This window comes from Mastigoproctus giganteus, chromosome 4, assembly GCF_048544385.1.
Source record: "Mastigoproctus giganteus isolate SK-2022 chromosome 4, ASM4854438v1, whole genome shotgun sequence".
Lineage (NCBI taxonomy): Eukaryota > Metazoa > Arthropoda > Arachnida > Uropygi > Thelyphonidae > Mastigoproctus > Mastigoproctus giganteus.
Window position 1 is genome coordinate 162,656,455 of NC_143578.1, and position 12,978 is coordinate 162,669,432.

General features: G+C 36.6%; 1 protein-coding gene across 3 annotated transcripts in view; it reads left to right on the top strand.

The window, feature by feature from the left end:
• LOC150087149 (neural cell adhesion molecule 2-like) overlaps positions 1-12,978 on the top strand; it is a 206,450-nt gene that overhangs the window by 159,029 nt on the left and 34,443 nt on the right. For all 3 annotated transcript variants that reach the window (XM_090372985.1, XM_090372986.1, XM_090372987.1), the window contains exons 6-8: positions 6,404-6,607; positions 9,675-9,971; positions 11,791-12,084. In XM_090372985.1, coding sequence (XP_090229111.1) covers positions 6,404-6,607; positions 9,675-9,971; positions 11,791-12,084 — 795 coding nt within the window. The remainder of the gene's footprint in view (positions 1-6,403; positions 6,608-9,674; positions 9,972-11,790; positions 12,085-12,978) is intronic.

Consider the following 12,978-nt stretch of genomic DNA (forward strand, 5'->3'; position numbering starts at 1 on the left):
TGTGCACAGCAGGTTTGTACCTAATAAAGTGTCAGCACAGTGTATATACTAATGCTTTACTACCCAAGTTATTTCTGCATTTACTGCCAACAAAGCTTCCGAAAGCAGAAATCCAGATGCATCAATGGTTTTAGTAGTAACTTTCAGAGGATAGTAAGTACAAATTTTAAGTACATGTCTGTCTATAAATCGTGTTGTTTTATGAACGGAATTTAAGACTTCGGCTGCATCTTTGAAATACTATTGGTGGCATAAAAGTTGATACGAAATAAATAATTATGGAAAATATTGAATAAAAAATATTCAAACCAAGATCGATGTAAATGAAACTACTTTTGTTTCTAAAATGCCATTAGTTTATAATTCGTTGTTCAGGCCAGTTTTTTTATCGTTCTACAACGTGTACCACTAAACGCCTAATAAAATCTTTTAGCTAAACTTTGCGAATGAGAATCTCCAATTCTTCTAAATAGCTTGCCTGTTGACAACTTCCATTTAGAGAATTTCCATAAAAGAAACTACATGGTGTGAAATCGCAACCCCAGATTTCACCGCTTGGGATGAGAAGTTCCTTAGAACCAAGTCCTGATTTTACCGCATGGCCTAAACCATGCGGTGAAACAAGACGTCTGTAAGGAATTCACTAAATTACGAATTTTATGAAGCAATATGAAGGGGGCACCATTTTGTTTAAAATTCGTTTGTTATTTGAATCTTATTCTCCCAAATAATTGTACGAAGAACAAAATTTCGACGAATTTCCAGGATTCTGTGTGGATGGCGAAAGATGTCGAGTACAGTGAGGTCACTCAGTATCAAGCAAGCAATTTAAACCGACTTTGGCTCCATTAGATTATTATTTCTGGATTATAATTTTGAAAGACCAAATAATGCCACGTAACGCATCTGGATGGTAGTCCATATCTCTGATGCGTAAACGATATTGACTATTGCTTTTGGGATTTAACTGGTTAAAAGCTATAAAAATAAAATAAAATAAAACTGATAGCGATAAAATTTCGAAATGATAAAAAATAAATATATTTTTTTATCAGTTTTGGTATTGCTTTTAACCAGCTTTTTTAATTGATTTTAGATAAAAACTTTGCCTCAATGTTGGTGGATGCTTGCAAGAAATGCGTTCCAAGAAAACGCACAAAAGGCTGACAGAGGCCGATGGAATGAAGAAAGGTGTCTCTGAATCAAAAAAACAACAAATAACACTAGAGACATAATTAAATGAAATTAAGCATTGTGAAGCTGGAGAAAGTGTTGGCATAGAAAGGGTCGATTCTCTTCCAACAAAAGCAGTAATCATTTTCGAATAAAATTTTCACGAAAGTATAATTGCATTACCTACTGTTCCATTGGTCACACGAAAAAGTGGATTAATCACTAATACTGAAAGAAGAAGAAGAAGAAGAAGAGGACTGAGAAAAATCCTCTTTCTTCTGCATATGAAGGAACTTATCTCATTAACACCATGATCAATCTTATTTAAAATACTGCGTGTTTTATAATATCTTGCAAATTAAATCATTTTCACCATTACTTATCTTTTAGGAGAGTTGATAGCGTTACTGTCCTTGCCTTATTTGTCACCCTCTTGCGCTATAAATATGGATTACTCTTGCCTTCTATTCGACAACTGGGTCAGAATTTTTTGTGCATGTAAAGTGGAGACTGTATATTTCTTGTTTCTTTAGAGAAAACAAACAAACAAAAAGCACTTCTCGTTTGTATTTTTTCACTTGAAACACTTGCACTGGAGAGCCATTGGTAATGTAGCCGCACAGCTCAATGTTGGATCGTACTGCTTTTCACAAATTTTGGAGGTGGTTACCTGTGCCAGAGACTGATCTCAGTGGACTTGGTGTGGATAGACCTTGGGCAACAATCTTGAATGAAGCCAGATACCTTTCACTGTTGACACAAAAATAGACATTGGCAATGCCGTCTTGAGAGGGGTAAGCCCCTTGGTCGTCACAGGAACTTCTGTTTTCCGCTACCATAAGAATATGCACGAAGTAGCGTATAATCATGAACTTGGGCCTGGTACAACGTAAATTATTTATTTTTTACGTAACGCTCTCATTTTTCTCTTTTCCTTTTGGTTCTACATCATACCAACGAATGATATGCAGCAGTTTTTTTAGGCGCATCAGCGACTAAGGTTTTGTATATACGCTCTGTAAATCGCGTGTGTTCTGTGGTCGATTTTCTGTTTGCTGGGATGAAAAACCAGAGTTTCTGGAAGAAAAAACGATGCTACCCTCACCTGAGATCCACTGAGCCACGTTGTGGAAAAAATCCCCTCGTCGTCGACAGGACTGGAACTCAGGTCTTTTCCACCTCTGTGGCAGAACGGCGATTCTACAAACTGTGGACACAGTTGGACACGAATGATATGTGTGGACACAAGACTAATAGCGGTGTGTGTAGTTTATCGATAAGTCCAGCTTTTCTGTGTTGATTTAAATGAAAATTTAGGAGAAGGAATCTTCTCGATATCATTGAAAAAAATACCTGTGGAAGGGGGAAAATAGTGTTCTGGTTTGGATAAAACTTTTTTTGAGTGGGTCACTCGACTTGTATATTCTTTGAGGAAGGAGTACCTTGACTAAATAAGAAAAGTCATCGTGAACCTTATGAGATGCCATAAGTGATAATTTCATCAATGAATTCACCACCCTTTCCAACTTGAGAGCCCAGCGATGATTTTTTCCTATGATGTGAGGGATGAAAAAAAATTGCCAACAGTATTTTAGAAACAATCTCTACTCATATAACTATTTTTGGGACCACGAGTCGATAATAACAAATGGATTTCTCCTTGCTATAGTTCTATATTTTCCAAGTTTCGCAGTTGCTAAAGCGTGCTAGTCCTGCAGAATAAACTGAATTTATGCCGATAATTAGATTATCTATCTCTCTTCCAAGCTACAGCACAGGAAATGCTGCCCATTGGCGAGTGTCACATATCCAGAAATCGGTACATGACTGTCACCAGATCGGCACGGCGTCTTGTTGCTTGGTGCTCTATCAGTCACTTGTAAAATAAACCGTTCACATCTCATGCTAAGACAGACAGTGATTAGCACGTCAAATGTCTTTAATTAGCAAGATCAAAGAGCCCCGCATCTCAACGGGTTCGTCTGCACTGTTTCCCGGCAATCAAGTTTCAGAAGGTAAATTACTCATCGAAACAAATTCCCGGGCGAAATAAAGGTCTTCTCTGTTGTTGCTTTCTCCACATCTACCGGTTCCTTCCCCCTAATCAGTCGCAGGAATTGGGATACGTGAGATGAGAAAGTGGACCTCACGCCAGCTCCAGTCACTTCATTTGCCTCTCTTGAACAAGCTTACTCTTCGTAAACAGGACTTCAGATCGGCTTTACACTCAACATACCACATCCCCCAGTAATATCAACACGTCCTTACTTGGCAGTTTCCCTTTTAATGAGAACATATCGTTTATGTTATACAGTCACTCACAGTTAAGTGTTGGGGGAGGGGGGATGAGTTGACTTAACTTGGCTCGAAGTGAAATTTGAACCCAAGTCATCAGACTCCTAAACGTCTTGTTACTGAAGTTTTTTCTGTTGTTTATTTAAAAAGTAAAATTTTGGAGGAAGGTGGTGGTGGCGAGGGGCGGGGGGAGATCATCTAGTACAGCAAAACATTGAAAAGTGAAAAATCTAATCAAGTAGTTTCACCAATGAGGTGCTTTTACTGCCATCTGTTGATGAGAGAACATTTAAATAAAAATATGTACCCGTTTTAAGAGATAGTATAAAAAATATGATATACACTTTTTCTACTTACAGTACCATGAATTTATTTCTTTCCTGAACCGGAAGATGGGAAACACTATCCGTTACATCTCTGTATCCCATTAAGTCAGCAGAAAAGTCCGCGTGTCCCCTCTCCTCTTTCGCTAGTTATCTTATAAACATTTAAGAAACGTTTTAGGGATAATTGTCAGGGCCCAGCTTATCCCCTGTATATACTCAGCCTGGCTGGAGGTTCAGGAGATACCCTACTGATGTCTGACACGCTCACCAGGCTGAGGTAAGTAATGATAAGGAAAATCCTGGGTCCTTTACCCTCTCTGTAATGTGACTATTGCAAATCGCGCTCAGGATATGTGAATGTAGTTTTGCATACAATTTTTCACACCAGCAGGAACTACAAATATGACTTAGGTAAGCAACAGTGATTGGACTTCCGCAGTGGCACTTAGCTACAAAGCACTTTTCAAGTCAAGAGAGAACCGCAGAAGGGAGCGCAGTTGCAGCGTTTTGCTGTCAGTCACTGTTTTTGCCTGTGAAGTATCAATAATCAATGATCATTTAACCTACGAAGCACATTAACCTAATTGACCGTGATAATTTATGTCCCTCCTGTTTCAGTTACAGAACTAATAGACGAAATAATCAACTGGATGATTAGTGAACTTCATCACGTTGTTGAACATTTAATCTACGTGGATTTTAACCTTTCTCCCCATCTCGCCTACTTGCAAGCGAGACTAATTGAAAGCCTGGCATCGTTTAACATTAAAATTATCAAGATCAGCCTACCAGAGAAAATAATCAATTAGGCTGCATCCTCCTCTAGACGATGACCTCATCCTTTCCTCTAGAACATGTACCATTTCAATCCGATCACGAACCAATTACAATACCTCTCCATCTTCCTGCCCCAAGACTACAATATGCAAACGCGGTCCCAAACAAACATTATTACTTCTCTGAACCACTAGACATCACAAAATGTACGTAAGAAGGTATGGTAATCCCTTGGGAGGACTTACAGCAATGTGATGTTGCACTTGCGGTCGAGCTACGGATTCAGTGGTTAAAATACATAACTTAGCAGGCAGCTTCCAAATAAATTATTCTAATGTATCAACAACAAAATGGTCATCACTACTCAGTAAAAGCTTTAAAACGAAACAAGAACTACATGAGTAATGGATGAATTCTGGGTACGCTCAAATAGGATCAATTGCTCCAGAGCTCTGGCAAATTTCAATCGCCAAAAATCTACGGTAATAAAAGCGTACCTTGAGAAAACACTTATTAAAAGAGCTTGCGCATATACAAATCGATGCCTCGATTTTCTCCAGCAACTCGACCCTGCTGCATGGATGGAGTCCATCATAAGGACTCCATCCCTGCAGCAGGGATGGGGTCCATCATAAGGTTTAAGCCTTCAATTGTAGCACAGTTGATATAATTACAGTCTTCCCCACCGGGTGGAAAAGACCTTAATTTGAATACCGTCAGTGAGGCCAGGAATTTTTATGGGCCTTTTTTCACAATGTTGTATATATTTTTCCCCCATCCTCAGAAACTTTGGTTGGTTTTTCAGGCAATTCGATCACTGAATATACGTATTCCGATAGCAAAACACAATATACACGGGACAATATGGTCTGTCGATGATGCGCCTAAAACCCCACAAAGACAAGAAGATTTAACAATTCGATTCTGACCTCAACGTAGATATAACTGATAATGAGATAGTCACAGACAATTTGACAATAATACAGCTAACGAGATAAGTCATATTTAATCATAGATTCAATGAACACCATAAAACCTAAAGAATAACTGGTTCTTCGGTCTGTACCACCAACTTCTACAAGTGCGCTACTCTATTCCACGCAGATCCACAGCAACAAACCCCCTAATGACAATATTGAAGAAAAATCTGAGCTTATTATTGCATATATCTCCTATATTGAGGAAGCTATTGATAGTGTAGGTGTGCCTTCCCTTCTCACACTGCTAGATTGATTCTACAACATTAAAGGTGATGTGCAGTGTTTTCTCAAATCCTCATGAAAAACAGGTCAGATGGTGGATGGACCGCTCGATCAACGTCGAAAATATGCTGGAAAAAACATATGAAAGAGAGCAGAACTATTTTAATCCAGGATAAATCCAGGATTATATTTGACCAGCAACTGAAAGCTAGAAGGAGACGCCCAACTTAACCGAATAAACCAGTCAATGTCTTCAGAGATGGTGGTCGCACAATTACAATCTAACGCACACCTTTTGATACACACAGAAATTTCCACAGGATGCCATGTTGCCTACACCAAATATGTAATTCTGACAATAAACGCTAAAGAATAATGTATATGTAGTGAGTAGAATTACTCTTAAGTTTGCATATGACTAAATTTAATGAAGAATAATTCGAACAGGCGCTGACAATAGCCAGATAAAACTTTAGTCTCAATTATTCTAAGTATCTTCAGTCCGATACATCTCTGATAAACGAGACAGTACTATAGATTGGATAATATTACATAATAGCAGAATATAAGTTGTACAAGGAATTCATGTCTCTCTTTCTTCCCCCAAACCTCAAATTTCCACTCTAACAGGTATACCGCCGCCTTCGGTCACATGGTGGAAAGGTTCAACCTTAATAGATGACAGTTTCGAGGTGCTATCTGAAGGTATTGTTCGAAATGACCTTTTACTCTTGGAGCTCCAGAAGTCCGACTTAATGACTATAATCACCTGTCAGGCGTACAATAACAACGTCACTTTGCCTATCAGTTCTTCTGTGAAGATAGATATGAACCGTAAGTAGCATTTGAATAACAATAGACAGAATCATCAAAATCTTTTATCAATTTCGTATGGTTGTACATTTTGAATTACTGAAACTCATACGTTTCTATAGTAGGTGTAAATATAGTTATATTTAAACCTACAGTATCAGTTTGTTTTGTAAATTGTAGTTCTCGGATTATTTCTATTCAGAGAGAAAAAAGAATCCCCTTTTGCCTCGCACCATAATATATCACAATCAGAAAATAGCTGAAAGCGCCGGTATCCGTTTTTCATTCATCTAACAGCTTAACTCACACATTTCCGTGTTTGCACAATGGAGGACCCCTTGTCCACAGAGACCTAATTATTTATTGCACCTGTCTATAAAAGCACGCGACGTCATCCGAGACACGATGGATCGTTGATGCTTGGCTGTATGCGTGTTTAGTTAGGCTTAATAGAACTGTAGATAACGCGTACTTTTTTTTTCTTAAAGATATTAATTGCTTGTGTACATCCTACTACATTGTCATTTATTTATTTATTTTTTACCTCTAATGCAAGTGTAAAATATCGGCGTTCTTATATTTCAAAAATTTTCGAACTAATCTATTAAATCCTTTGAATTATAAAATAGCTAATGCTACTTGTCCTTATAGAAATTATATGGAATTACGAGGACTATCCTGTTCTTCCTCGTGCCCTATAGTTGGCACTATAGGGCACGAGGGTACCAACTATAGAGCATCTTGTGTGCCCTATAGTGCCAACTATAGGGTACACAATTTCCTAGACGTAAATTTCACTGTTACATGCGCTGCGACCATGAACCTCGGTCAGATCATAACACCTTCCCCATTTTCGCTCCAAAATTTACAGGTGGCACAACACACTTGTGTAGTAAGCTTTCGCCATCTTCTACAATCAAACACTGCCATCAGACTAGAAAATGTAACATGGCCGGCCAATCTGCTGGATGAGTAGAAACTCATCAACAGTTCAAGTTCGGTGTGCCTTGTTCCATGCCAATCGATGGTCTGCATTCGCAAGTTCCGTTAAAGTTCTTCCAAGATAGCCGTGATCATCGTTGTAGGTGATAAATATTAATATATATATTTGCATAATTCATGGTCACACACAGGTTCCCGTAATCAGAGAGCTAGCCCATGACTTTTGATAGGACAGTGTATTACTACTGCACTGAATTAATTCGAAATTCAGGAAAAATAAGAATTATTTCGCCTTAAAAATAAAGATTCGGTTATCTTATGTCCGCTCTCTTCTTCATATCAGCATATATCGTAACCAACACGATGCTAGAATATAGCTGAACTCGGAATTCTAAATTTATTACACTCTTATTTGTACAGAATCTCTGTTTGTTATTAATTAAATATAATAAAAATCCTCTGAATGTGAAAACAACTTTGGCGGCACCTACTAAATTTTTTGGACTGAAGTAAAACCGATTAGTAACGAAAATGCGAGACGGAAATGACGTTACTTCCTAAATGACGCTAACTCAGTCACTACCTAACGTTGATTCTGTAGAGTAAGTAGCCGGCGTAAGCATAAAACGTTACATCGTTCATAACTTCAGTTCGAGTTGTTCGATTTTAAAGGTTTAAAAGTTTTGATATTTGTCCAAGATGTTTTCACATAAAATAAAACATCTTTTGTGCGTACAAGATACACACGCGGTTTTTTATAAAGCGAACTTATAGCATAAGGTTGGATTTATCAGCCTATACTTGCACAAGCTACCATTTGAAATCCATCCAATTGGAAGACATAGAAAGACTTTAAAGCAAAATGAACTTATTTCATTAGAAATGCATTATTTCAACGAAATGCGTTGCGCATAAATAATCTTTAACAGAAATTTTTACAAGGTGTAAAACGTTTATATCCAATTAAACGAAAAGATCGAAAAAACATCAGAGTAGGATTTAATAAAATATTAATTATATATACGACACAAAGTTTTTATATTTAAACCTACTTAATCTTCAATTTTGATATTTAAACTATCTAGTTGATTTTAAAACGCCCATTGCTTAGTTGAGATTTCGAGTCTTGTTAAAGTACTATTACATTAAATCCAACTATCACAAACTCTTGCTACAAATCAATACCTTATTAATCATGAGTTCCTGTATTCGAAGATTAATAAGAATTATATTTAAATATGGTATTTATATTAGTGAATATTCGTAAGTATATAAATTGCTGATATGAAAGTTTATATGATTATATCCAGTTTCCAAGACGAAGTTCGCAGTTTTACTCGTTGTGTAAAACGCGATGCAATAATTTTTAGGGAACTATACGTGGGACAAAAGACATCAGTTTGGAATTCCGACAAACTGGCTACTGTCCAAATTACTTGGAGAAAATTACTTAATGATTGATTACCCTCAGCGAGAGAAAGCTTCCTGGAAACAGCGAGTTCCATCTACTTCAGACAGTGATACCAACCGATCGATTGCAATGCAAACTGTGTTTAGAAAAGTTTGAATTTATAACGGGAAAGAAACAGACAATAATTGCCCGACTAATTAATTGTAATGATCGCTGTCTTTTAATTAACAGCAAATACAGGCACTGTAAAAATCCAACAAGGCACGAAGTTTTCCAAAAATTCTAGTTTTTTAATGTCACATCGAATTAATGGCAGTCAGACGAAGAAAAGGGGGAAATATTAGATTATTTACTATAGATGGCGCTGACTCCGATTTTTTTTAAAGTTAATTTTACCGTTTCCTTTTTTGATTTCTATGATAGAATCATACCGTGCATCTCGGCCTCAACTTCCTCTTTAGTTTAAAGGAGAAATTTCAGACTGAACTCTTGCTTCTAATTGGATAAATATTATTTTAGTGATACGAAAATAATAGTGCCATTATCCTTTGCTACTGAGTTACATGTGACATTAAACAACCATTAGGAACTACGATAACAAGGAGCAGCTTTCGAAACAAAACCTCTTAATATCAAACTAAGATATCCAGATCGGATACTCGCGAGATAGATCTTATCAGTAAGTAAACAAACACTGCTGAAATGCATTTTTTTTTTTTTCTGATATCGTTTCAGTGAAGCCTGTTCATGTACGAATAACATCCCACAAACGTTCGTTTTCATCAGCGAGGAGGGCGGAGTTGGTGTGTCAGTCAAGCGGATCGAGACCACCTGCTCGAATTACTTGGTGGATGGCAGCCGACCAGTTACTTAATACTTCTGAAAGAATATCCTCCACTGGCAATCAAACAACTAGTGTTCTTAACTTCTGGCCCTCTGGTGAGGACAACGGGAAGTACTTATCTTGTCGGGCTACCAATCCTCGTCTGCCAGACAGCAGCATAGAAGATGGATGGATAGTGAACGTTTCTTGTAAGTACACCCACGCGAAACTTAGGGCACGTTTTGGACTGTTTACACTTTACTTGGTAATTAATTAAAATGGCTGGTAATTTCATCAGAAGCTGGCGATAACATGAGATGCTGTCTCGTAAATAACGGACAGATTACAAGGGAGTTTTAATGATGATTTAAGGCTACTCAGTCAATTGAATTTTAACCACGAATCCATAATGGATTCAAATAAATAAATAAAGGTCGTGGCCTATGTAGAAAAGTATGTTGGACTGCTGATAATGTCTATAGATGTCAGTGGTTCATAAATTACCAGTTGTGTGTGGCATAAACAAATTGCATTTCCTGAATGTTTCCTAATAGTAACTGTTGTTTAAAATATAGACACCGGTGTATTTTATTTTAAAGAGACGAATTAAAAGATTCAATTAAGATTTCATTCACAGGAATGCCGGAAGCGATGGCGTGAATGAAGCTGTCCAGCGAAGAACGTAATTTCATTGAACCTTTCTTTTATGAAATCCACTTCTGATGAAAAATAAGGTCACATTATCTTTTGATTTAAGTGTTGTGAGTTAAATGTCATCCCCTTTCTGGGGTTCTAAAATTACCTTTTCAATTTATTGCTTTGCTCACGACCGCCTATCCTCGACTTTGGCAACTTAACCCATCCTTTTTAGAGCACAGGCTGCTTATCACGTGAGTTGCTCATGACATTTGATGGTAGCAGCACGCTACAATAATGACTCCCGGCATAATACAGGAGCTGTCACTTGGTGAATAAGAGCACTGACAGAGAGTAACCTCACATAGCATTTTATTAATTTAACGATGAGACATCGGGGTTTGCAAAATTCAGCAGCCACATGTGACCTTCTTTTCAACACCCTTCAACATTCGTCACTTCTTTTTAGCCATTAAATTATTAAACCTCTCTCTATTAAAGTTATGTTACCTTCGCTGCAATTAGCAACTTATTGGACTACAGAGGTTGGGTTAGGTCAGGCTAACAATCCGAATGCAGTTATTAGCTGATGTACTAAAACTCGTGAGAATGATTTATTAAATAATCATTAATTTCTAATTTCCGGTTTATCCAACGGTTGACCACACACAGCAGTTTGCATTCTGATGCAAACTGCTGTGTGTGATGCCCATGGACTACTGCTGGAAAGAATTTAAGGTATCGGGTTAAAATGCAAAGTGCAATTTATGAAATCCAGACACATCAAGTTTCATATAATAAGCAGTTAAAATATTAATGAATTATTTCAAGTTTTTAATTAAAACAGTTCGGATATTGTATAGAATAATTGCATAATTCACAATTTGATAGTTTTACGTGGTGGTTTATGATCTGATGGTTTATATTTTATACTGAAATATAAATTTACATGATACAGTATAATAAAACGTAAGAGCGTATAAAATATACATAAAATAAAATAATATTAATATAACTAATGAAAATAGTTAATTTAATAAATAAATAAATAATAAATAGACAATAAATAAATAAACAAACAAATAAAAATATCAAATAAAATATAAATTGTTTTGAAAAATGTATATTTTTATTACATATATTGACTGTTCGTCACGTAATTGTAAAGTGTTTCACCAAAACACTTCGATGGCAACTTTTCTTTATTCTGTGGGTAAAACCATTAGTGCTATGTAGTAACTAATGTCAATGTCATATCGTATTCTGAATCAGCAAATAAAGTTTTCTTCCCATTACGACTATACTTAATAAAATAATATTTCACGCATAAAAGAATTTTTGTTTAGTTAATCAGACTAAGTTGATATGTTCTGTCTTTCCATTCTACTTCAGATATACCCAAGGTGTCCGTCAGCGCGAGGGCTTATCCAAAGCCCCAACAAACTATTAGCGAAGGAAATGACGTTTACTTTCTCTGCGATATTAAATCCAATCCATCGGCAAATGAAATTGGCTGGAAATTTGAAGCGAAGCCATTAATCCATAACCCTGGTCAAGGCATTATCATGAGCAATCAATCGCTCGTTATAAAGAATGTCCAGAGAGAGCACAGGGGACGCTATCAGTGTTGGGCATCCAATGTCGAAGGCAAAGGAGAAAGTGAAATGGCCTACTTGAGAATTAACTGTAAGTATAAAGAATTGTTCACTGTAGAAACTGGTTTCAATCTCACACGCATTTTTCATGACTTTAATTATGTTTTCGAAAGCCTCCAGATTTACCTCTTTAAGCCTGAGATGAACAAGAAATTGTTTAAAGGTACGGTTATTTCTTTCGAGTAAAAAAACATAAGTTTTATAGATATTGCCTATGAGATAATGTTCTTAATTTCAAATAGAACTTGAATTCCATCAATTTTTAACGTTTTAGATTCAAGGAGATTCTATTGGAAAAATGCAAATATTAATTATGATTACCATTTATTTATAATTGCATCTTCTAATTATAATCATAAACACTAAATGCATATAACCAATGTACTTGGACCTTCAAAAAATAGTGGCAACATAGTTATACTGCTCTATACATTGTTCACAGAGTAAGTGTAGTTGATAGTTTGCATTTTGGTCATTTTGATAACAGATTTGTTTAGATAAATTATAGACAATCCTTCAACTTAAATGAGCTTGCATTGTTCGGAACTTTCTCCATCGTTTAATCTGCGCACGATGTGGCCAATTTATGTAAACGCATATTCCATAAGAGGGTGTCCTTAGTTGAGTTATTAATGTAGAATTTATTTCAAAGCACGGTCGATATGAAATTAGGGATTCATCTGTAAACGAGATGTTGATGTCACGACCGCGCACCAAAAATTCTTTTAACGCATTTAAACGGTAATCTGTTTTAAAACACGTCTTCTAATTGGCTTCAACTTGTTCCAGCGGCTAATGGTAATTCTCGTTTCGCCATACGGTAAGTCCTATCTTAACGCGCGCGCACGAGAGAGAGAGATTAGTTTCTTAAAAGTATAGCGTACAGCGAAAACACGTTAAACGAATATCGTTTTCCCTTCTAAGA